Genomic DNA, 26,377 nt, shown 5'->3' on the forward strand with positions numbered 1-26,377 from the left:
TTGGTGAGCATAAGAGACTTCTTTCAAGAATATTTTAAAGTCCAACCGACACCAGACTTTTGAACAGTAGTGTACTTTAAAGCTTTTTATTTTACAATATTTTCTTCAAAATATGAAAAATATTTTAATTTATATTTTAATATTATTTAAATAATATTTTAATTGTCAAACATATATTTGGAATGTTTTTGAATAACAAAATATATTTAAAAAAATTTTTTTTTTTACATTTTCAATTTTCAAATGTGCATTATTGGTTGACTAAGCTCAAATGACAGAGAGAAGAGAGAACTAAAACTTAAATTTTTGCAGTTTTGTTTGTAAAGCTAGTGATGCATAAACCAAACTTCACCTTTAAAGGGGTCATATGATGGGATTTCATTTTTTCCTTTCTCTTTGGAGTGTTACAAGCTCTTGGTGCATAAAGAAGATCTGTAAAGTTGCAAAGACTAAAGTCTCAAATCCAAAGAGATATTCTTTATAAAAGTTAAGAGTTAGCCACGCCTACCTAAAACGGCTCGTTCTAACACGCCCCCACATATCTACCTCACTATGTGGGAAGATTTGCATAACGCTGCCCAAATGTTCACGCAAAGAAAGAAGGCGTAACTTTTATTCTCGCTGTAGTATTATTGTTGCCGCTGCCGCCATGTCGTGAAGACGCTGTGTGCTTCGTTGTGAAAGCGAAGCTACTTTGTTTGGTCTTCCAAAAGAGGACGATATCCGCTTCGTCATGCCTAGAGCTGATCTGTGCTGGTCGCTGAGGAAATACATCAACTTAGTGCTGTGGATCGCCGGATTGGCTTTCACCGTTTTCACCGCTCCTTTGCCGGGACCGCCGTTCTCGACCCCGCCGCCTCAGCTCACTCTTGCCCGGCTTCAGCTCAGGCTAAGCCGGGGCTTTCGCTCACGCTAGGCCGCTGTGTTTTTCGTTGTGAAAGCGAAACTACTTTGTTTGGTCTTCCAAAAGAGGACGATATCCGCTTCGTCATGCCTAGAGCTGATCTGTGCTGGTCGCTGAGGAAATACATCAACTTAGTGCTGTGGGTCGCCGGATTGGCTTTCACCGTTTTCACCGCTCCTTCGCCGGGACTGCCGTTCTCGACCCCGCCGCCTCAGCTCACTCTTGCCCGGCTTCAGCTCAGGCTAAGCCGGGGCTTTCGCACACGGTAGGCCGCTGTGTTTTTCGTTGTGAAAGCGAAACTACTTTGTTTGGTCTTCCAAAAGAGGACGATATCCGCTTCATCATGCCTAGAGCTGATCTGTGCTGGTCGCTGAGGGAATACATCAACTTTCACCTTGGACAAAGCGGAGTCCAGCCCGCCTCAGCTCACTCTATCCTGGCCTCGGTGCACGCTAAGCCGGGGGCTTCCCCTCAGGCTAAGTGTGTTTTTCGTTGCCACTGATGATTCAAACGCGAGTTTTGGGCAGTAGAGTAGCACTTGTTGTTTTTGTCATTTCTCCGATCACAAATGCAGACAGAGTTTTATGTTTACGCGGCGCAATGCAACGCAACGCGTAAAAAGACAGTATAAGTCATTATAATCAGTAATTATGTCCCCACTGGATGCAACAAATGCCTCGTTTGTAATGGGTTTTAATGTTCATGTCTCGTCGCTCCAAATCGAACGATTCGTTCACGAACCGGACATCACTACAAGGTTTTAGCCAGACTGATGAGCAACGTTCGTCACCACAACGACCAAAACAACGTCTCGCTCTGTGAGTCATGCCTTGCGGGCCATCCCACGGGACGCAATTATATGCAAATGAGGGTAATTAAGTCCTTGCGCACTGTGAGACGAGATCAAAATTAATATTTACACTCTTCCTAATAAATCTGTCTATCTTCCTATCCTCTCTCTCTCTCTTTCTGCGGGTGGGATGCTTTCTCTAGGGAAATTTACTGGCAAGTGAGATGTTTGCTTGAATCACGCTTCACTGACACTCCCCACTAACAGCAGATTCATGGGACGTGTGTCATTATTGTTATTATTTCTTGTTTATTATTCGCATTATCGTTATTTCAGTGATTGGCACTCGGCTCAGGGGTCTTGTTTGTTGATCGGCTTACTTTTTGGCAGAGTTAGACCTAAAAGCCTAACAGAATGATTTATTCAGATTATGTCGGATAAATTGACAGAGGGGAAAACTATGAAGTGGAACTGGACGGGTTAGTGTTTGCAGACTCACAGATAAAACTATGATAAAAGTGTATAATAACTATTATTAAAAATAGACTGGTGGCAGGGGTTTAAATGTTGATAAGGAAGGATAATTTTTGTACTAACCAGCCATGGCTGCAATGATCTACAGGACGTTTTGTTGCTTGCCTGGTTTTACTTTTTTGGCGTAATGCTAGATAGTCCCTCCCGCAGTGAAATCTTATTGGTTTAATGATAAGTTTAAGTGCGTTCAGTCCATTTTATTCTGACCTTTTTGCTCTAATGAAATATAATGAAGGGTGAAAGATGCACTTTAGGTGCACATTAGATGCTTTAGTTAGTGAGCGAGTGACGTGTAGCCAGGTATGGTGTCCCATACTCGAATTATTATCATCTAATATAATATACATTAGATGCTTTATCTGTGCCTTGTATCATTCTGCCCGAGAGCAGAGGTTCTCAAAACTTTTTGTCATCAAAACCCTTTAGACATAAAATATTAATTTAGTACTTCAAGTAAATATTTCAGTAAGTTAACAACACATTTGTAGTTTAACTTTAAAGTGGATCCAAACATCTTCTTAGTTGTGATAATATCTCTGTCCACATTACAGTCAGATTGGTGTTTTTAGGAACCCAACCAAATATAATAATAATAATGATAATAATACTAATACTACTACTACTACTAATAATAATTGTTTTAACTCTAATTATAAACATAGACGGATACTGTTGTAAATTGCAATTGTACAGTAAAATAAAAATTAATATTTGATCGAATAATGCATTATTTTATACTACAAGTTATAACACTAATATTTATGGCTTAAATTCTTGACTCTCAAATGTTCAAACCCTCAAGCTTTTAACATTTCAAATCATCAAGCTTTATTTTTTCAAATGTGTAAATAAAATGAACCTAGTGAACTTTGCTTTGATAAATGCATGTTAAACTCACAGTACGTGCAGAGATGGAGTTTGCTGCATTTACTGTGAACTGAGCCACTCTGAGACACCGACAACACTGGAGCATGAGCGGTTTGCATGTGAATAAACACAGTTCACAAACCTTTGTTTGGGAATCTCAGCTCCAGAGAATTAGTGGAAATGTAGCTGAGTTAATCTGTCTCCTCATTTACCAGCAAAATCAATAGTTTAGTTTGGCAAGCTTAATCACTATTCTTCATCAACAGAACACAAAATGCCTAAATTGTGAAGATTCACACTTACAACTATGATCAATAACAATTTATTTCTTTAATTGACATGACCCCAACACATTACATCAGAACTTAATTAAAGTATGGGCCCCACTTTATATTAAGTGGCCTTAACTACTATGTACTTACATCAAAAATTAAGTACAATGTACTTATTGTGTTCATATTGTATTGCAAAACACTTTTGCTGCTATTGAGGTGGGATACGGGTAAGGTTAGGGACAGGTTTGTTGGTATGGGTAGGTTTAAGGGTGGGTTAAGGTGTAAGGGATGGGTCAACTGTGTAATTATAAATGTAATTACATAAATTAATTACAGATGTAATTACATGCAGGAATTTTTAAAATATAAGTACAATGTAAAAACATGTATGTACACAATAAGTGCATTGTACCAAATTATTAATTTAAATGTAAGTACATAGTTGTTAAGGCCACTTAATATAAAGTGGGTCCAAAGTATGTTTCTCTCTGGGAATTACGACTTTAAGTTGGCATTCTCGTCTGCTCAGCTCTTAAATATTATCATTATTTACTGTGTTTCAGATGCATTTTTTGTATGTGTCATAATGATGTTCTGTATTTGGAATCACTAGGCCATGCAGTTTTTTTTCTTTGTTTTCAGTGGTCTCTCTGTTGGCTACAAAAAATGGTAAACTGCCAGACTAGGTGTTCTCATTCGGTCTCCCATAAATAGCTCACGTTACAGCACGATGGCTCCAGCTTCCATTTTTAGAGGGAATACTTCCTCACTTTACATTTCCCATTGCTGTGACCTCCTCTCAATCTTACCTTCTTCACATTAACCTTTGATCTTTTACCTCTGCACTCTACATTAATCCTCTAGCCTGTGATTTATCTGTCAAATTAGATGCAATGCAACAGGGCCAGACAAGGACTCTCAAAATTTCTGAATGCTTACAAAAGACTGACAAAGACAAAAGAAAATCTGCTCCAAATTCTAGGGAGTTTGAAAAATCCTCTCTTTGAATTACAGATAATACACACTCTAAAAAATGCTGGGTTAAAAAGGGACAAACCCAGCTATTGGGTTGTTTTGACCCAGCGGTTGGGTTCAAAACATCCCAACCGCTGGGTCAAAACAACCCAATAGCTGGGTTTGTCCCTTTTTAACCCAGCGCTGGGTTATATTTAACCCAGCATTTTTTAGAGTGCACGCATGCCAGTTTAATGGTCATGTCCTGCTTCTTATCTCCACTCTCTGTTTTATCATTATGGATCTCAGATGAGCCAGTAACAGTTTGGTGCTGAATATGGGAAATGATTTGGCTGCATTTTCTAGATCCTTTCAGATGAGTGTTCCCTCGTGAGACGGTGGAGTACTCAACGTTTCCCTGAATACAAGATCCAGTTCAAAGAAACGTTCACACCTCCAGTCGTGTGCAAATTGATGACTCGTGACACCTGTATTTCATCCAAAGAGGCTAGTAAACAAACCATTCTGGACAGGCGCAATATGGAAATGTGCTTTCGATGTCTAAGAGACCAGGAAGTTATGACTGCACACGCTTTGTGGCTCCGTTCCGGGTAATATACTCTCAACACATTCAGTCATTATAAACGGACCACGGTCAGGGCCAAATTGACATCAAATGAGGGCTTTGAATTAGCCCTTCTCGTCGGCATTGATTTATGCTCAGTGGTAAATTGCATCTCCTGAGGAGACGCGCATTTAAACAACAGCTTTTCAAGAGCGTAATTGATCAGGTTGTAAGAGATCCTGAAAGGGCTGGAGGCCCTCAGTCAGGAAAACATTCATTTCTGTGCAGAGAAAGAAAAGCATTCGTTTCAAAGACCGATTGCATTTCGTCTATTTCAGAGGCCGAGATAACATGTTTTATAGGTCATTACTTACTTGATGAACCACAGCTAATTTACATATCACAAACTTATGAGTGTATTTTGTAATATTCATTTTGATTCCTTCGTTATGTGACACAGGAGAGCCAAAAGTGCTGCACGCTGCACTGCAAACACAATTGGTTTGATGGCCTACATGATGCCGTTCATTTGCATCAGTTAATTATTTAATTGTGTGTGGCTTCCTTTCTTAATTGGAATATAGGCTTTGTAATTTGGATGCTAGTGTCGTTTGAGCTTACGAGGGCTTGTTTCACTAACTAATGAACTGTATGAGAGCCTTGTGGTGTGTAACACGGTGTTGCTGGTCTGTCCGCCCCAGCGATGTGCCTGCTAGCATGCCCTCTGAGCCCTGCAATTCACCCATTGTTAATGAGATTCTAATATATGCGGTACGGTTCAACAAGCACGGAGCTGCCTCTCTGCACCGGGGCTCATGTTCGGTGTGTCATGGGTGTGTGTATCTATAGTGTTTGTGTGTGTGTTTATTCTAATAAGGATCATTGCAGTTTCTGCTGATTGCTGTCCTCTCTAAAGGCTAGGTGACGTTCCTCTAGCGACAGCCACATTGTGCCTTCATTATTTTAGGGAATCGTTGTAGTCATCACAAACAGCTCTTAATTAAAGGCGTTTTTGTTAACTTAGTCATTATGTAGTCTCCCAAGATGATAAATGGTGTCCCAAAAGTGGTTTAAAGATTAGTTTGTGGTGTGGAAGAAATTGTGATTTTTAGTATCGCTGACACACAGAGCAAACCCCCTCTAATTTGTATATGCTCTTATGAACTCTGACACTTGGAAATTTTTCACAACAACAGTTTTGATGGGAAAAATGAGCATATTAACTGCATGCCACAGCTTGCTAGTAATGGGGAAAAGGCTAAAAGTACAAAAATCTGAGACTATTAAATAAAAATAAACACAATATTTCAATGCACAGGCACAATATTAAAGTTGCACAAAAGGCTGCAAATGCACAAGCAAACTTAACTGTGCTAGCCTTGAAGGTGTAGCTCTGTTGTGGATGCGCTCTTCCTGTACACGCTAAAACACGGGCGCACAAAGATTCCACAACATTATTTTACAGCGATGTTCTTAATCATAATGATAATCATAACTCATGTTACACTTAACTGTATTTTCCTTTTCGAAGTGATTTCAATTATATTTCAAGCAATTCAAAACCATCATGTCGAACAGTGTGTATCTGTAGTGTCTCTGAAGGAAATAATGTATAATTTGTCAGCTTTAATATATCAGGCAAATTTTCCTATCGGGTTGATAACGATTACAGTAAAAATGAACATTTATCAGCCGATACCGATATGGTGGCCGATATATTGAGCATCCCTATAAAATATGATTTGATATGATTTCATTAAAGTATTTAAATGGTCAAATAGTGAAATTTCTCAACTTTCCATGACTATATCCTTACTGTTATTGTTGAATGCTGAACTGTTGTGAATTCAAAATGTTTACTTTATCAGAAAGTTATCTGTGAAATTTTGCAACCCTAAATGCTCAGCTTTGCAATTTTGCAATGTTTCTCCAAAAATACCCAATGCAAATTTTGCCTAAATGAAAGGTTTTTATAACTAATGGCTTCCTGAAGACATGTTTAAGTGTGGAGAAAAAAAACAAACATGAATATCAGTGCTTGGGTCTCTGAGGGTTATGGATACCTGTGTGCTAGTGTATTCGCATATACTAGAGGAAGGTAAGAAGGCAAGAAAGGGAGACAGAGAGATACAAGACAGCAAGTTGTATTTGTTCTAAATGCACAATGCAGCGCATTCAGAAATCTGGGCCAAAAAACATTGATCCCAAAAGCTGGGCCTGGCGATTAGATTTGGGAAGAAACAGAATGCATCGGATTCACTTGCTGCATTCATCATTCACACACTCAATAGCTGGAAATATTCCGCCTGCCAAAGAAAAAATAAAGCATGGTCAAATAAACAACAACAACAACAAAAAAAAACAGCTCCTGTTATCATCAGAAAGGTAGATAAGTTAACAGGCCTCATTTTAAGTGAATTAGTTTAGCATTTAACTGAAAAGAGGGAAAAAAGACAGTGTGTACAGATGCAGATGTCTTGGGGGATATCAAAGGAGTGCTTTATTTCAACTCATGTTTTGTTATATGTTATTAGTAGATTCACAAATCAAAACATCAAATGCATGGATAAAAAGAGGAAAAATAGGAAGGTGGTAAGACATTTAGACCACACACAGAGACAAGTTATTCATTTAGTCCTCACTAGGGGTCCCTATTGCTCCTCTATTTGATCAGAGACTCACACTTACTTATGCTGAGGTTCCCACTAAATAGGCTTTTTCTTATACTTAAAATATATCCTGAAGTACATTATTTTTACGTACATGTAGCCAAGGTCATAGGTTTGATTCCCAGGGTATACATATACTGAGAAAATGTAGAGTGTAGAATAAGAAAACTGCTCAAACCAACCTAGGTAGGTTATCTGGTCTTTACTCTGGGTTGTTGGCTAGTTTTGAGGGATTTTGAGAATTTTAAGCTGGTCAGGACAACTAAATCAGGTTGGGAGACCATTTTAAACCAGCTAAGATCAGCAAACCAATTTTGGTTGCTTTATTTTTTTTTAGTTTCAGTAGATAAAATTTAAATTAATTTTAAGCCTGTCAGCATGTGAATATGAACCAAAGTCATATTTGTACAGCCATAAATTAACTGTAACATCTAAATTACAAACTGTCCGCTCTTGGAAGGCTTGTGTTGTGCATAAAAGCTTTATATAATCATTTTCCTTCCTTTAATAAACATTAGAAACCAGTGCGTAAAAATTGCGTTTTGTAAAATGAAAACTGTTGTTGTTAATCTGTCTGCAGCCTCGGTTGCAGGGATGAGGGGTTTTCCTTGCTTGTGATTGGCTGTCTTTTTAGCGCACCTGTTCTGTCGGAAAACCCCATTGGCTAGCTAAACTGTCATCCATTTTCGCCTCTTCTTCACGCGCTTCCATCTCTTAGCGCTGGAGTGCCAGCTTGACTGTTGGCCTTTCTGTCTCAGGAGAGCTACGCGAGGAAGTTCATTTAGGGAAAGCGAAGAGGAAAATCAGACATGTTAACGCAAAAGCTGCGTCACAGGAGCGATGGGAACATTTCAGAGAGCGTCAGCGGCGAACGCCGGTGGTTTTGCGCTTCAGTGCGCCAAGAGACGGATTCATAGGACGCGCGTCTACCCACGAGCTCGCGCGGAGAACACCACCAACTTCTGCGGCGCGTGACTTCACTACGCCACCGGTCCGGACCTCTATACTTGTGTTCCAAACTTCATTTATTGAAGGAATAATAACACCACCAGAGGAACAATGACAGTGACTTTCCCTGGCTGATAATAACGCTTTACTACTTTAGGGAAGGGTTTGATTCTCGTTTCTAACGGAATTTTGGTGATAGTTAAAGGACACGGATTTTTGGGGACCGCAGCAACGCCAATCTGCCGTCGAACCAGTTACAATATCACATGACTTTCCACAGGATTATGTTATTTATTCAACAACTTATCACACTAGACTATTCATAATGTCGTTTTCGAACATTATACTACTACCCAGAAAGCCAAAGATGATCGCTGTACGGATGGCGTTACTGCACGCGCTCCTCGTCGCGTCTCTCCACGGAGGTAAAGAAACATTTACGCACATCCAAAACTTGTTGCGAGATGCAAATCGTGCAGAATAAATATAACCAGCATGATAAAAATGACAAGCATCCTTCGTGTATTCAAACAACTGTTTGTTATTAAGCCCAGTTGTCAGTGCGCTTTCACGGCTGTAGCGCGAATGCCAAAAAAAAAAAAAAGTTGGTGCAGGCTGCTCCCTATTCCACTTGACCCATTTTAACATCTTAATTTACACTTGAAATATTTATAGATGAATACACACACTACTGTGGTAAGTGACTCGTGCGTTTGGTTGTTGGAAGAGACTGTGGCGCGCAGCGACAGCAGCGGTGTGGTTTTGTTGTGCCAAGCGTATAAATAATAGAAATGTTGGTTTCTCACCTTGTTGTTTTGCAGTCTTATCATGAATTATACATGCATGTAGTTAGCTGGAAAGACAGAGATGTAGAAATAGGATGATTGAAGCGTCTTGCACGAAATATTGTTCGGAAATAACAGTTTTATGATAGTGAGACGAGCATATTTTTTTTCTTCCGGACATTTAGGAAGAGTGCGTGATGTGTAATGTTTTAGCTGTTTATTTTTATTTTTTATTTTTACTTTAGATTATTATGCGCAAATTCAAAAACATCTTACTGTGTAAATGAAAGTAAGCTTGATTTCTTCTCACAGGAGTATTTTCTGTTTATGTCATTAATTTATAAAAGCTTGTTAAATGAGCTGATGTAAGTAACACAGATGCATTTCATTTTTTAGCCTTCTTAAATAATTTATGGGGAGAGTACTGTTATATTTGAGTGAGTATTGTATACACACAAATATATTTGCTGTGCTAAAGGTGAGCAACCCTATTTTCACTGTCCACAGAAGCAAGAGGCAGTGATGAAATGAGCAGACTTGTGTCCCAGCAGTGTGCTGTTTTTATTCATCCTCTCCAGCTGAGGACCCACAGTGGCCTTCACATCTATTTTTACTTGTACTATCCCAGCAAGTCTTAAACTGGGTATGTCATACAAACAATTAGGCTGTGGGGGTGAGATAGAGACAGACAGAAAGTGTGGGGGATTGCAAAATTAGAAAGTATGTGTTGAAGATCTTCCAACGTGAGGGATGACAAGATTGTCCAAGTGTGTGAGGGCTTGGATGGTATCAGAGTTGTTGACTCTGGAGACAGCACTTGCTGATCAAGCACTGAAACTGTCATCAGCATCATTACGTTTTTTTTCCCCCAAGCCTCCTTCCCAGCAAACGTGGCCTCATACTGCTGTGTGAAATGGACTGCATCCAAAAAGTTCATCACTTTCATGTTCAGACAGCATGTGGTTTGAATGCATGGAATTGAGTCCGGTGAACTGTGCAATATCCACAGGAATATTTGCAGATTTGTGTTTGTAGAGAACTGTGCAGTGTTTGCAGGTTAGTGTCTGTCAGTATGATTATGAAAGTGCCAGTTGTTAATTTTTTTTTCTTTTAGACTACAGAATTGCTGACATATAGTAGGATGGACTGTTCAAATTGCACAGCATATGAGGAATAGAAGCAAGAAGCATAAAACAGCTTATAATGTGCATGTGTCTGTGTGATGTGCCAGTGTTTGATGACTGAGGAGACAGATCTGTGAGTGAGTTACACCAAATTTGCAATTTGTCTGCAATTGAAGGCCCGAAAACGCACCTGTTCTCAGCGACGCCATCAATAAATCTGTGGGATGAAAGGTTTTTGTTGCTTCAGGGAGTTTTAGGAGTTTAATTGACAAAAGCAGATGGATGTTTACAGAAGGACCGTCTTCCAAGTAGGGCTTAAAGCTCATTTTCCTAGCTGTGCGAAAACTGACTGTGAAACATCTCTCATCTTCAGCTTCCCCTCCCTTCTGCGTCTGAGGGCAGATATCTGTGTGTTTCGGGGCTCAACCGCAGGCCTGAACAGTTGTAATAAAACCAGAGGTGTTATTAAAACTGTCAGACTATCAGGCTGTCAAACACAGTTGCCCTGCCACACACACACACACACACACGTATTTGTACACGTGCAGACACACACTGGCTGTGTCTGCGAGCCAGGCCGAGCAAGGGGCCCATATGTTTGAAGGTTGGCTGACACCAGGGAGATTATTTGCTCTAGGGAGACTGTGAAGCCTAAATATCTTTCGCTAGCTCTCTCTCTCTCTACTCGTTCATACAAACACACACAGCCATGCAGGCATTCAAGCATGCTTATGCGCACAGACACACACCCCCTTGGTGGGTTTTCTTGCTGACAAACTTTCTAGCAAAGCAATAAATAGTGCATTTTTGCTTTGTTTCTTAAATTAATCAGATTAAATTCAAGATTCACAGCTAGAAGTGTGAGAGCTGTGAGTGTGTGCTTTTAATAATCCATAGCCAAAGAGGGGTAATCAAGAAGGTATTTCCCCACAGATTGGCATCCAGAGAGAAAGGAGGGATAGTGGACAGGAGGGGGGCAGATGAGTGAAAGTAATGACTGTGATCATTATCTCCTATGTTTTTAATTGAGATAATGACCCAGATGAAGACAATAAAACTCCCAAAGGAAAGATTTCTTTCTCTCTTTCTCCCCCCTTCTTCTTTCATTTCCCCCTCTATTTTTCTCCTTTCAATTTCCTAGAAGTGACTGCATGAAATTTCATCAGTTTTGATAGCCCCACTTCCAAGATGGCTCTATAACCCCGAACAAAGAAGCATTGTTATTTGGGAGTCTAAAGGTAAATGTTTCCTTAGAAATCCTCTGTTGTGTTTTCATACGAAATACTTAAATGCGATTCTGTCAATTCTAAACCTCAGAGGCGGAGAGAAAGAAGTTTGCTAAGACCGAAATGATTTTCCATTACAGCTGCAGAAAGACCAGTTAGCGAGTTCCCATTTTGCAAACGTAATAAAATTGAAAACTTTCATCTCAGCAAATTGATTTCAGTTGGATTCAGAAAGGAAGAATGAAGAGGAGGGTAAAAAAATCATTAGATCATTGGAGCATGACTGTACCGTGGGACTTTTGAAATTTGCGTATAGCGGTGAGAACACACACATGCTTCCGCTTTACTTATTAATTCATTCACTCATTCTGTGACTTGTGAAGGAGATTTTTGCATTAGGGAAGGGCATGTGGGTAAATTCAAAGCCAGACTGAAGAAGAAAAGCAGACTATGTTACAAATTGGCAGCAAAATCAAGACTCGATGGATTGATAAAGAAGGCATGCATAAATAGATTTATGACTTAAGAACATATGCATAGCTCTATTTTATTCAGTTGCTTTCTTGAGAAGTTGTTTCTTCGCCTCCATTTTGCTCCATCTATTTGCAGGCTGCTGGAAGGTATTTCTCTGTCATTAGCCACTCTCGGCCAGCAGTTCATTTAACACGTACATGCCCTCAGAATGCCTGAGAAATTATTGGCATTATCATCAGCTAGACTTCACATATTCTCTTTTGGATGTATTGTAGCCATATGGTATTGGCTCAGGAAATTAGAGTTGCACTTTTGTGTTACTAATTGGCTATCATTCTCTTTTTCTTTCTCAGTACGGCAATTTTCTGTATCGATTAGGCTTGGTTCTTTCTCCGGTGATGTGAGAAAGGGAGAGTGAAGGAGGGTAAAAAAAGAGGATACTGAAGGTGTTAGAGGTGGCTCTTGTTTGTGTAGATGGAATAATTAACGCTCATTAAGAGGGTGATGAGAGGCTTAGGGGTGATGCTACTTGTTAGGATAATTAGAGTCAAATAGGCCTCATTATGCAAATTGGGAGAAAGTGTGATTCTGTCAGTGTTTACCTGAACTCTGTCATACTGATGACCTCAGATAGAGATGACGGTGAAGAAAAGATGGGGGGGGGGGTAAAGAGCTGTTATAAGGAGAGAAGAAATATAAATAAAATAAGCAATGATCTATTTAAGAGATGTGAAAGAGAACAACGGGTAATGAGATGACAGAAACGAGGGAGGATGGATGAAATCTGTAATCTGTAATCAAATAGAAGCTCGGAGGGCAATAAAGAAGCTGCTCCATTTTCAGGGAAATGAAATGTTTCTCAAATTATTTTACCGTAGAGAGATCGGTGGATATGCCTCTCAGGCCAACTCCGTCGCAGTAAGAAAAACAACTCTCTTTATAATAGGATGGGTGAAAATATTAAAACAAAATACAATGTCCTTCAAGCAGCAGTGTCAAAACTAACACCGTGAAGTCATTGTGCTGTTGTGAAGACCACTCAATGTGTCAGTATTTTCCGTTCCTCTAGAGAGCACTTGTGTAGTGGTCTGTGAAGTATTGTTGGTGATTTTGTTGTATGGGATTTTATATATTTATGAGGCTTTTGTGTCTGTATAGGCATTGACCTCAACTGTGGCTCTACTAAGGTGTGTGTGTGATGGATCGAGGCTCTCGTTAACCGCAGGCCTCAGTGGGTGATTACTTCTCAACATGTTGGCCTGTCCTGCTGAGTTTTGGCACCATGATACACACACACACAGTTAAGACCTAAATGACTTTGCTCAGAGTTGGGTGGAGCGCGCACAGTGCTGTGTGTATGCGTACAGCTCATCTTGGCATTAGATCACTCCATCACTTTGCCTGGCATAAGTTCTGTCAGATGGTCTGTCTGCTTGGCCGTGACCTTACTGCTCTCTGTACGCCTGCGATGCAATAATAGATAAATAATGCTTCTGTTCACAACATAAAAGCTTCCTTGGTGAACTTTAAATAGAAAGAAATAAATTAACATTCCGCATGGTGCAAGAGTATGTTCTGAATGTTTCACGCCCTCTCATTGGCAATTTCCGTTTCTCTCTGTTGCTGGTCAGATGAACAACCCGGTCTATGTTTTGTTTTAATAAATAGTTTTGATTAAAAAAAAAAACAATTTCATTTAGCCAATTAGAATAACAAGAAGCAGATGAAGTCATGTCAACTTATTTATGAAAATACACAACCATATAGAATGTAATTCCCAGTAGTTCAGCTTTTGTTTCCCAATGAACAATTTCTTAGCCCTTCCATTAAGAAATATTTTTAAATAATTTTTTAACATATATATATATATATATATATATATATATTATTGGTTTAACGGTACATGTATTTGTCCCGAACCATCATGGTACGTATGTCACGGTTCGGTTCATGCAGTCAGAGGATGAATACAGTCAGTCATAGGCGATCAATCCAGAAGGGGGCGCGCGCGGTAATGCAATGCTAATCGTCACAACAGAAAAGAGCAGAAGACAATCAGCGCACCAACCCAAAGCAAGAATGGCAAGTTCAGATGGCACGCAAGAGCTTGAAGAACCGCCTGCTTGTTATAAATCAGCAGTGTGGGAAAGTTGCACACAAACTGCATTGCAATCATTTCCCAAAATGTAATTTGTGTGGAATTTTTATGAAGTCTGTAAAGAGGAGAAAATACTGTACCAGGCAGATCAAGCTCACTGTTCGAGATTCTCGAAATATAGGAAGACAGATATGTGGGGGTTTATATGAATGCATCTCTGAGAGTCTTCAGAAATGTTTCGATGGAATTTTCTTTTCGCCTTACCTCCATATAATGCATATTAGTGTTTATAAGCACAGCGCTGCTTTGTTTACAGCGGTAAGCAAGGAAACGCTGTATCGCTGCTGTTCCATAAGCGCCACCTGCTGTCAAAGAGTGAATCTTCATCTCATTCAGCCCGTCTGCTATTTTTGTTTCACGCAGTTATGTTTTATGCATTTCACAAAGCTAAGGACCATTCTGTTTTTGCTTCAGATTTTTAAATTATACAATCTTAATTTAAATCAAAAACTGCACATTGCATGTGTGCTTTTTTTTTTTTTTTTTTTGATCCATTCGTGATTAAAATGCAGTGGTTGCCTCTAATTTCAAATGGCTTCAGATAGTTTGTCGTGTAATATTGCTAATAGACATATTGTCCATGTACTCACATTTTCATTCTTTCTTGTCTCTTGCTTAAAAACAATAACAATTAAAAAAAAAATCAATTGGCAAATTGATTGTAAAAAAATATAGGCCATCAGAATTGGCCATGAAAAATCAAGATTGGTGCATCACTGAGTGAAGAATATGCAATGTTATTTTGCATGTGATTATTCAATTTCTATACCTGAACACCTGCAAACATAAAAACCTAAAGCATCATTTGATTTGTATCTTTGTTCTAAATATTTAATTGTGCTATTGCTTGTAATATTTTCACTTGTATTCATAATGTTTGAACTTTATATTTGTTAGGCTAGTTTTTGCTGTGGTATTGAATTGGAATCAAGAACTGTACAATTTAATTGGTATCTAAAATGTTGGTGTCATATAAGCTTATTTATTACAATAAGAGAAAACATAGGTAAAAAATAATAACAACAACTATTTTTATTATTTATTTATTTGATTATTGTGTGTGTGTGTGTGTGTGTGTGTATGTGGGTGAAAATGTTGGCAGGGCAAGTAAAAATTTGAACCAAAAAATCCTTAGTGCTGAGCCCTGTTATTTAATGTATATCTTTTTCATTTTCTGAATGAAGAAAAAGTGAACGGTTGTTCTTGTTACATTTGTGCCATACAATGTTCATGTGACATTGTGATGTTATCACCTTTATAGCTCAGAAATACAACAGTTAATGTGCTAAAACATTACCTGTTATCTCTGCACTGACGTCTAAAATAATAATACTGTTTCGATAAATTAACATTCCGCATGGTGCAAGAGTATGTTCTGAATGTTTCACGCCCTCTCATTGGCAATTTCCGTTTCTCTCTGTTGCTGGTCAGATGAACAACCCGGTCTATGTTTTGTTTTAATAAATAGTTTTGATTAAAAAAAAAAACAATTTCATTTAGCCAATTAGAATAACAAGAAGCAGATGAAGTCATGTCAACTTATTTATGAAAATACACAACCATATAGAATGTAATTCCCAGTAGTTCAGCTTTTGTTTCCCAATGAACAATTTCTTAGCCCTTCCATTAAGAAATATTTTTAAATAATTTTTTAACATATATATATATATATATATATATATATATTATTGGTTTAACGGTACATGTATTTGTCCCGAACCATCATGGTACGTATGTCACGGTTCGGTTCATGCAGTCAGAGGATGAATACAGTCAGTCATAGGCGATGGATATTTATTTTGTAAATGCATGTTATAGATCTTATTTTGAATGATTAATACATGTATATATTTATTTATTTATTTACTTTTTTGACTTCTTAATGTTTAATCAAAATGTCACAACTCGATCTTCCGGTGAAAACAACAGATTTCTGTCTGGTGCTGAATGCTGGACTTCTCCAATCATTTAGTCTGCTTAAACCCTGCTTCTCCACAATCCAAAATCCTAATGGATAGAACCATTTTTTTTTGATACGTTACTTTCGGCTGCACATAACAATACAGAAAACAAAAGATCTGTTGCTACTTCTGTTTTTCATTTCCTATTAATGTACAATTATCACTCTACCCTATCAACTCTAGCTCTGTTATTCTGGTCCTACGGCAGTGGATCATGCTGTTTTGTTGATCCATGATGTGTTGCAAAAAAATGTACTATATGTCGTGAGTTTGGTAGCACAACATACTCTTCCCCAAAATGACTTTTGATGTTGTGAACACTGACATAAAACTGAGACAGTGTTTCATGGAGCAGCTGATGATCCTAAATATCATGGAGATTGTAATGTGTGATTTATGCCATCCATGGAAATTTCTGATAAACTGTTGGCATTTCTACTAACTGTACCGGTCCCTGAGACAGTCACATCCTTGTGCGTGTGTGTGTATATAATAATGCACCTCTGCTAACACCTACGTCCTTGTGTCACATGGAAATACACACACACACACACACGCTCACAATGATATTGATGCACATCTGACATTTTGAGGCTCCATGCGTCTTGAGAGGTGGGATTGGGGGGGTGTGGGGTGGGACCGGTGACATTTCATGCAGCCATAATGTTATTCATTATGGCAGAGGGGCACTGGAGAGGGTACAGCGGGCGCTGCCTGTGTGTGCCACAACCCATCTGTCTCTTTGCCCCCCTCTTTTCCTTTCTCACTCCCTCGCTCACTTTCTGTGGGTGAAATGGCAGCAGCGATTTCCCTTCACCCCGAGGCCTCAGAGATATTCCCGTCTGCTTTCCCCTGATAAGACAAACCTACAGCACTTACCTTTCCCTCTCTCCTCCGCTCTCTCTTCTCCAGCCTCTGCTTTAGGAGGCAGAAAGGGGTGTAATCTTTAGGGAACTTTACGTAAGTGCAGTAGAAGAGAACTGTGATATTTGCTTTCACTCAGAATTCTGCTGCTGGTACCTCTTTATAGCACCAGTGCTCTGAGTGGGTCTACTAACATGTTAGGAGTGATGGTACGAAGCCAGTTTTTGTTACGTAGCCAAGTATACAGACTGCAATTGTTTAAAAGTACAAAGCAGCACTTAATATACAGGTGCATCTCAATAAATTAGAATGTCGTGGAAAAGTTCATTTATTTCAGTAATTCAACTCAAATTGTGAAACTCGTGTATTAAATAAATTCAATGCACACAGACTGAAATAGTTTAAGTCTTTGGTTCTTTTAATTGTGATGATTTTGGCTCACATTTAACAAAAACCCACCAACTCACTATCTCAACAAATTAGAATACTCCATAAGACCAATAAAAAAAACATTTTTAGTGAATTGTTGGCCTTCTGGAAAGTATGTTCATTTACTGTACATGTACTCAATAACTTGGTAGGGTCTCCTTCTGCTTTAATTACTGCCTCAATTCGGCGTAGCATGGAGGTGATCAGTTTGTGGCACTACTGAGGTGGTATGGAAGCCCAGGTTTATCATCACAATTAAAAGAACCAAAGACTTAAACTACTTCAGTCTGTGTGCATTGAATTTATTTAATACACGAGTTTCACAATTTGAGTTGAATTACTGAAATAAATGAACTTTTCCACGACATCCTGATTTATTGAGATGCACCTGTACACCTTGTGAAATGATTGATGGTTGTTTCAGTGCTGTTGTATAATTTCATCATATTTTAAGAGTTTTGTTTTGCTTGGTGTGAACCAGTTGCATCGGTAAGAGGACTGAATGAAGGCTCAAGCGGTAATTCTTCTATGGCTAGCGCCCACTTACCTGCCTTTTCTGCAAGTCAGTTACATCACCTTATTAATATTCATGAGGCAAGCTGATAGGGATTATATGTCTCACAAAATTTTCAGAATAAACTTAATTGCTCATAATTAAGAAAAAAAACAGTAATATTGTGAAATATTATTGCAATTTAAAACAGCTGTTTTCTATGCGAATATATTGTAAAATGTAATTTATTCCTGTGATGCAAAGCTGAATTTTCAGCATCATTACTCCAGTGTTTAGTGTCACATGATCCTTCAGAAATCATTCTAATATGCAGATTTACTATCAATGTTAAAACTAACTAAAACAGTTGTGCTGCTTAATATTTTTTGGAACCTGTGATGCTTTTTTTAGTATTCTTTGTTGAATAAACAGTTAAAAAGAACAGAATTTATTTAAAATAGAAATCTTTTGTGACAATATAAGTCTTTACTATAACTTTTTAAAATTAATTATTGAATTATCATCTGACGTCTGCATCGCTCCTTAGGCACGGGTATACTTCACTTTCCGCGTTCCATTCCTTCTTGCACACAGCTGCGTGCGTCCACACAGCTTTTAAAGTATACTCAACCGCGGATGAGCACGGACGGACGAGCTTGACACATGCACAGTATCACCTATTTGATTCGCTCTGTCTCAACATTCACCTCGCGCCTGCGCTGTTGTACGTGGAGCACCGCGGACACTTCTGATGACGAAAGGCTTAACACTGGACCGGTTAAACACTGGTAACATCATCAACACCGACTATCTTAGCAAGCCTAATATATATATATGTGTGTGTGTGTGTATGTGTATACATATATAAAGACTTATATAAGACTTATATATATCACCCAGGCTAATTAATTGCCGTTTTGTATAATTATATAATTACATTTTATAATTTCAGCAATTTGTATGCGTGTCATATTTTCTATTATTAAATTGCATTATACAGTATTGCATTGTTATTTAGATCAACATTGTCATCCATCTGCCACCCTTCTCCTTGTATATAAACAAGGGCTTTGACAATAGCAAAACCTATTTGGCCCCTATTAAAAATTAGCTTTTATTGTTGTGATGATGTTTTGTTTTTGGCCATTTGCGTCTCTGTAATGTCACCATACGCTGATGAACTCCTCTCCTCAGTCCACGCGCTGTTAAACTGCTCAGAGTTCTTTCTGCTTTCCGTATCTCTTATTTCTCCCAGCTGGCTGTTTAAATGCTGTTTACTCGTTTGCCATTCCTGCGAGAGGTAATTAAGGATGGCAAAAGAGAGAAAGAGTGAGAAAGCTGGAAAAGAGAGTTGTTTTTATTACCACTGAGTTCCACTTGCAGTCAAATGCTCTGTGTCTCTCCTCTTCCACCTACTTCTCTTTTTCTACCTGTCTCCCTTTTTTCATCCCTCCTTCTCCCTCACTACCTGTCTTTTTGCTGTCATACAGCTCTTCCGCATGCACTCTAAATTTTGCTCACTGTCTTCTCTCTGTCTCTGATCTTTCCCTCTCTGTTAAACCTGTTCTCTCTTGTTAAGGCAGAAAGGACATCTAGAACTGTGCGGTAGAGTGAAGTTTAACCCAGGGCTTAACCTGTAAGTATCCCTACAAGCAGACGGCAAGATTGAAGATCAGTCTGTATGGGTCTCTCTCAAGAGGGAGGGAAAAGAGAGTGAGGGAAATTGAGAAAGAGAGAAAATCATTGTTCAGGACTCATTCACGTCTCTATAGATCAGAGACAAAATCTTTTAGTTTTGAGCTGCTGCTCTCCTCCCTGAAGCCTTTACATGACGAGGAGAATCCTCATCTCTGGTTTTTCTTTTTCACAATCTCTCATCATTGAAAAAATAATTCATGCTTCTTGTGCTTAGCAGGTTTAAAGTAAGCAAGTTTTTTCCCCCCAAACTGTTCTGAAAGAACTGCATACAGGTGCATCTCAATAAATTAGAATGTCGTGGAAAAGTTCATTTATTTCAGTAATTCAACTCAAATTGTGAAACTCGTGTATTAAATAAATTCAATGCACACAGACAGAAGTAGTTTAAGTCTTTGGTTCTTTTAATTGTGATGATTTTGGCTCACACTTTTCCACGACATTCTAATTTATTGAGATGCACCTGTACATGCATACACACAGGTTCTCCTATTAATTTGTATCCAACAGGAAGGGTTTGTACTTTTTTTAGGTGTGTGGGAAGGTTAGAGGCTGTGTGAAAAATAGAGGATTTTCTGAAATGTATATTTTGCCAACTACATGGATTTTTGTATGCAGAGCATTGGAAGAAGTCTAAATGATGTGGGCATTCCCTTTTGAAAGTGAAAGTAAGTGTGTGTATGAAAGTGAGGTTCTGTGTTTGTGTTTCTGAAGGAGACTGAGAGCGCTTGTACTTCTTTCAACATTCAGTGTGTGTGTAATTGTCTAAAATAGCTTTGCATCCCCAAACTCCCAACCATATAATCACAGCAGAACAATGCACTGAACATTAAGAGAGTGAGAGAGGTAGCATCAATTTCTTCCTCAGCCTCCTCACCTTTCTTTCAACCCAAACCTCATCCAATTTAATCATTCATTGTCTTTTTATCTGTTGACGTCATTAAAAAGTACAAAAGGTCGGAGCTGTGGTGCTCATGTGAGCGACACAAGTTCAAGTCTAACTTTTGTGATTTATACTTTTTTCTGCACTTTTTCTTGTCCTCTCTCTCAGTGACAAAGGCCTAAAATAGAACTGACTATCTTCTTTTTATTTTTTACATTTTTACAGAATGTTAGTGCTGTCTTCCAGTTCTGAAATTGGTGGAATGATGCTAGGGTGTTCTGGGTGGTTGGCAGAGCATTGCTGTACAGTTGCTAGGTGGTTGCTTACTGGCGCAAGTCAAAAGAGCCCCCTTGCAAGTCTCTGATATTCTGGTCCCTAGATATAGCTTGGGTCCCTCCTTCAATGCTAGTCTAAGGATTTTTTCGTTTTATCATCTTCCAGGTGGAAATCATAGGTCTGATTCCTTAGAATAGCACACTTCTCAGCGAGCTGTGCTATTTTAGAAGTATCATTCATATCCGCAGCACAAACAGTGCAGTTTATTACCTAGCATTAAGGGTTTTGAACAAAAAACATAAATGTAGTGATTCCTGTCTTAGCAGGCATCCCTAATAAACACATGCCTCATGTTTTTTTGCATTGTGTGCAAGTTTGAGAGAGTTTCCTTCTAGGTCATTGAGCCAAACCCAGTTGCTTGAATTTCAAGATATGTAATGTATTCTGGTTCTCTTACCAAAAACAGCATTGTCTCGAACCCGGCAGGACTCAGGGACTTAAAGTTTTTCCTTGTTTTCTCCCTCATCTGCCTATACACACATCTCACATTACAGAACCAGTAGACTGAGAAAGCACAGACTCTCAAAGCACACTGCAAAGATTTTGTTTTCAGATATTTGATAGTAAATTTAGAGTAAAAATGTATGAAACAAGCGTACATTTTAAATTCAGCATATTTGTTTGTCATTTATTTGCTGTAACTTATTTCTATTATTTGTTTTTTGTATTTAAAAACACATATTGGTTTGCCACTAGTGCTGATTGGTCCCAGTGCTAAGAAAGTCCATGGCGTGTCTGTGCGCACATACATGTGAAAGAGACAGATACATCAACCAAGGCACTCAGGCAAAGCTTAGGGAAGGTCCCTGGGATAAAAATGAAATTACATTCATTATCAGAGGTTAGAAATCCTCACCACTCCATTTGGATTAGATCAGATTGGTGTGAGTTTGTGTGTGCATGTGTGTTTGTACATTTGCCAAAGGGTATAACTGGGCCAGACAGGCTAAGTGTTGTCTGTGTGTATGTGTGTGTGTGAGAGAGAGAATATACCATGAGTCAGAGAGAGAACCAGTGGGCTAAGATTATGTGTCAGTAGTACTCTTTAAATTTTAGTTTTTATTAAAACGGTCAATAAACAGACAAAAGCACTTCATTTTTACGAAGACCAACATGGCTCCTCTGAGAGCTGTTACCAGGCAGGGGAATAAATAGCACAAATATCAGCATAATGGCTTTGGAGGCGACAGAGAGAGCCGAACGCTTCCCCGGAAAAAGAAAACACCGTCAATCCCAATTTCAATCTCTCCTGCTCTCCCAAAGCCTAACCATGCTGTGATGAGGAAGCACAGAGCTAATGTGCATGTCTTTCTGTCTATAGAATTCTTTTTCATGTTCTTTCCTCTTTTATATTTTTGTTCTTGTGTAATGTGGTGCCTCAGATATTTGGAGGAGCAGTCAAATTAAAAACACATCAGAGAATTGTGGGAAGTGCAGTTTAGGCTGGGTGAATAAGCACATTTTTTTTGGAGCTTAAACTTGGGAGGGCCCTGATGACTGCTTATATCCTTTTGCATTTTAATATTCACATTCATATTCATTTTCAGCATGTGTGTGTCTGTTCATACATGTACTACCACAGGAAACAATACAGAGAATCTATTCTTAATGGAATTGTTTTCTGAAAATGAAAATTCTGTTATCATTTGCTTAAACCAATGTGACATCCTTGAAACACAAAAGGAGAAGTTTAGCATAATGTCTTGGGTGATTTAGATAAGTTTTGAAATTTTGTTTTATTATTTTAATTATTTTCATTAGTTTTGTTTGTCAAGAGTTTTCTAGTTTGTTGAATTAGTTTTTATTTTATATGTATTATTTTAGGGCTGCCAAAGTTAACTACTAGCTAACTAGTATCATTTAAAATGATTAACACGTTTGAAGAGTTCACCAAAAAATGAAAATTTTGTTATCATTTCACCCTCATGTTGTTCAAAACCTGTAGGAATTTTTAAAAATGTTGGTAGTGAAACCATTCAGCATTCACATCCATTATATAGGGCCCTATGATTTACGCGATGCAGAAAATGCGAAGAGTCCTGATCTCTTTCTGGGGGGCCTATAAAATTTGAAATTCAATTTACATGCATATTCAGCAGTAAAATCAACTAATATTACCAACACCAACATCTATAAAAAACATTAGTGCTGTCTGTCAGTAGATTAAAAAAACAAAACTAATTAATCACACATTTTTCTGTAATTAATCAAGATTAATTGCATATTAATATATTGTCATAATTTCACATTGAGCCTCCAAATTAATGTAGAAACAACCCATATTTTAAATATGTTTAATGGCATCTCTTTACTAAGTAGCCTATTATTAACAAAGGCCAGTATTTTTGATACCAATACGTCTCGATTAATTGCATTTTCACCTTAATTTTAGCCATTAATTATAGCCATTCAACATTACAGTATAATTGAAAGACATTATTTTTAACATTTAGTAGGCTCTGAAAAATATAACTTTTAATTAAGTGAACATAAAACAATCTTCACATAAACTGTAATAAATTGTATTTTATAGTTTTGGCATAATTGTGTGTTTTTGTCGGTTTAAGCGGCTCAGCGAATGTGAACAGCTGAACGCGCAGCCTTTCAAACTATACTCCATGTGATAATCATCTTCGTTCAGTGCCTGCGCTATTTCTCGCCAGAAGTTATGACCGATAACACTGTCTTTAAACTCGTTTAAACTAGAGTTGTGGATATCTCATAACCCCCTCACACAAGAGCTCGTCAACATTGCCGTTTATTGATTTAGCTGTCTCCGGTAGGTTGTTGTTGCGTCTCTTCCTTTTCTTTTTTGGCTGTGTGAAACAACGGCCCAGGCCAGTGATGCCACCTTGTGGACAAAAATTGGCAAAAACAATTCAAGGTGTAGGCCTATGTGCGACCTGCGTGTACTCTTCCCTCGGGCCGGAAGAAGATGATTGGCGGGCCAGATTGGGCCCGCGGGCCGCCAATTGAATAGCCCTGTACTGAAGGGTGCGTGGTGCTCGCGGTGATTTCAGTCTCTGCAGTCTCACTAAATGAGGACATACCGTATTGACCCGTATATAAGACGATGTTTTTTTCTTGGAAATACATCTGAAAAAACGCGGTCGTCTTATATTCAGGGTCTAGACTTTGACATGTCAATAATACACCCACAACACTAGGTGGCGCCAAATACGCATAAAACGAGTGTGCCATGAAATACGTAATGTAATGCGTGTTGTAAAGATCGCGAGTAAAAACAAAAGAAAAAGAAAACCTTACAGCTGCATGAGTCGTGACTGTCACGTTAGCCTGATGGGACCAAACTCCCTTTGTGATTTTAAAACGTATATTATTAGCCTACCATATTATTATATGGTAGGCAACTATTAGATGGATAGCCTAAATGTCCTAATTCAGATGGGCTACCTGTTTTTTTTTATTTTTATGGTATATCAAAAAGTGTATATTTTTTTTAATGTGATTGTTGGTACATTTGACCAGTTTTTACCATACTTTCAAAACAAAAATTAAAATAGGAAAAATATGCAATATAAAAATAATTGAAGACAAAATATGTTTTACTGAGAAAAAACAAGATTTGGTTTTTAAAAAGCCTTTTTCCAAAAGGTACATCTGGAAAAAGGGGGGTCGTCTTATAATCAGGGTCGTCTTATATTCGGGCCAATACGGTAAATACATGAACAACATCTCCAGAACTGCTCTGAGAGAACTTCATAAGCATTTTACCGTTTCATTTGAGTAAAACTAGCGTCATATCATATACACACAGGTATTCACGGTAACCCATCAAAATAAAAGTTCAGTTTAACTTTAAGACATTGTGCCAGAAATATATTACTATTGAGCAGTAATGTAGGTAATACTATACTACTACTACTACTACTACTACTACTAAAATTTTTTTAAGGAATAATCACACAATATTTCTTCTTTTAAAATTGTTTCAATTTTAATAGTAAATTCCCTTTGTTTGCCAAAAAAATAAAGCTTGTTTAATTTTCATTAATTAAAAGATTAAATAATGTTTTATGCCTTCATTTGATAACCAGAAAAATTACTGAAAAAAAAATCATAAGGCTATTGTAAGAATAAATTTGAATTAAGTTGTTTTTATGCATTCAGAAAATTAGACATGCTAAAACACAGAATTTGGTAACAATAAAACATAAGTTGAGAAAAAATATCATAATTTCATAGGGCCCGAAACATGTAGTTTTTGTTAAACTTTTAATAAATTGATGTTAAATTGAATAGGTTTCATGATTTTAATTATTTAGACATGCTTTTTTGATTAATAATTTAATTTAACCATTAAAAAGGAGTCCAGAAACATTTTAACGAAAAAAAAAAAAACTGATTTCATAGGGCCCTAATTATATGGGGAAAAAAACTGAACTGTTTCTCAAAATATTATCTCATATCAATAAGTTTGTAACGACATGATGGTGAGTAAATTATGACAGAATTTAGATTTTTGTGTGAACTTTCCTTTTAAATATCTCAGCACAGTCAAGTGTTATTTTAAACTAGTGGCATTTTCATATGTAGTGCAGGTGGGTTGAATTTAACTGAATCTGAAATGCGTAGGAGAGCTGTTCTAACTTTTGTATAAATCCAAAGGCCTTTTCATTTATAAGATTCTGCTAAACTTATACTTTTGATTCTGCTAAACTTAAAAACTTACTAATTCTATTCAGCTAAAAACATACTTTTTCTTCTTCAGAAGAAAGAAAGTCATAAGCATTTGGAGGGATGTGAAGGTGAGTAAATGATGACAGATTTGTCATTTTTGAGTGAACTTTTCCTTCACAGCTGAAATCGGGCCATGCTTTACTCAGTGGTTTGCTCAGATCAAGATTTGTTGTTATCACCTTGTTCATGAAAGCAGGTCTAAAAGCAGAACAATGTCTAAAAGCAGTCATTTGAAGTATAGTATTTGTTTGGATCTGTGTGGCATTGAAGGCTGCAGTCTCTGATACAGGAACAATAGTGAAGAAGTCCTCATTTGACATCTGTTTCCAAATTCAGATGCAGCAAAGCATGTGTAGCACAGTGGACCTGATCAGACCTCGAACCCACAGTGTTCAGTGATCCATCCAAACATTATCATCTGCTCATTTACTTGGATACACTATATTTTTATCCATCTTCAGGGAGATCAAAGTCTGTCGGCCTATGTGTTCTTGCACCTTTTGACCTTTTTCTGTCTGTAGAAAACATCACAGCTGAGAGGCCACAACATCACTCTCTCAAGTCTTTGTGTCTTGTGTAGTTGTATCTTGAACTTCCCATGTGACAACTCACCGCCTGAGGTATTTTTATAAAGCTGTTTATCAGGGGTTAAAAGCATTCTCGCAAAAAGTCTGAAGAATCTTTCGCTGTGAAAATCTGCTCAGTCTGTGGAACCCGCTTTGGTCTGTTACACACAGACGCG

General features: G+C 38.0%; 1 protein-coding gene across 1 annotated transcript in view; it reads left to right on the forward strand.

Annotated features, from left to right (window-relative positions):
- Positions 1-8,262: 8,262 nt before the first annotated feature.
- LOC107741256 (transmembrane protein 132C) overlaps positions 8,263-26,377 on the forward strand; it is a 292,083-nt gene continuing 273,968 nt past the window's right edge. The window contains exon 1 of the mRNA XM_016553957.1: positions 8,263-8,931. Within this exon, the coding sequence (XP_016409443.1) occupies positions 8,832-8,931 (100 nt within the window). The 5' untranslated portion in view covers positions 8,263-8,831. The remainder of the gene's footprint in view (positions 8,932-26,377) is intronic.

The sequence above is a fragment of the Sinocyclocheilus rhinocerous genome, unplaced genomic scaffold (genome assembly GCF_001515625.1).
Source record: "Sinocyclocheilus rhinocerous isolate Xijiao unplaced genomic scaffold, SAMN03320098_v1.1 scaffold615, whole genome shotgun sequence".
In the NCBI taxonomy this organism is placed as follows: Eukaryota; Metazoa; Chordata; class Actinopteri; order Cypriniformes; family Cyprinidae; genus Sinocyclocheilus; species Sinocyclocheilus rhinocerous.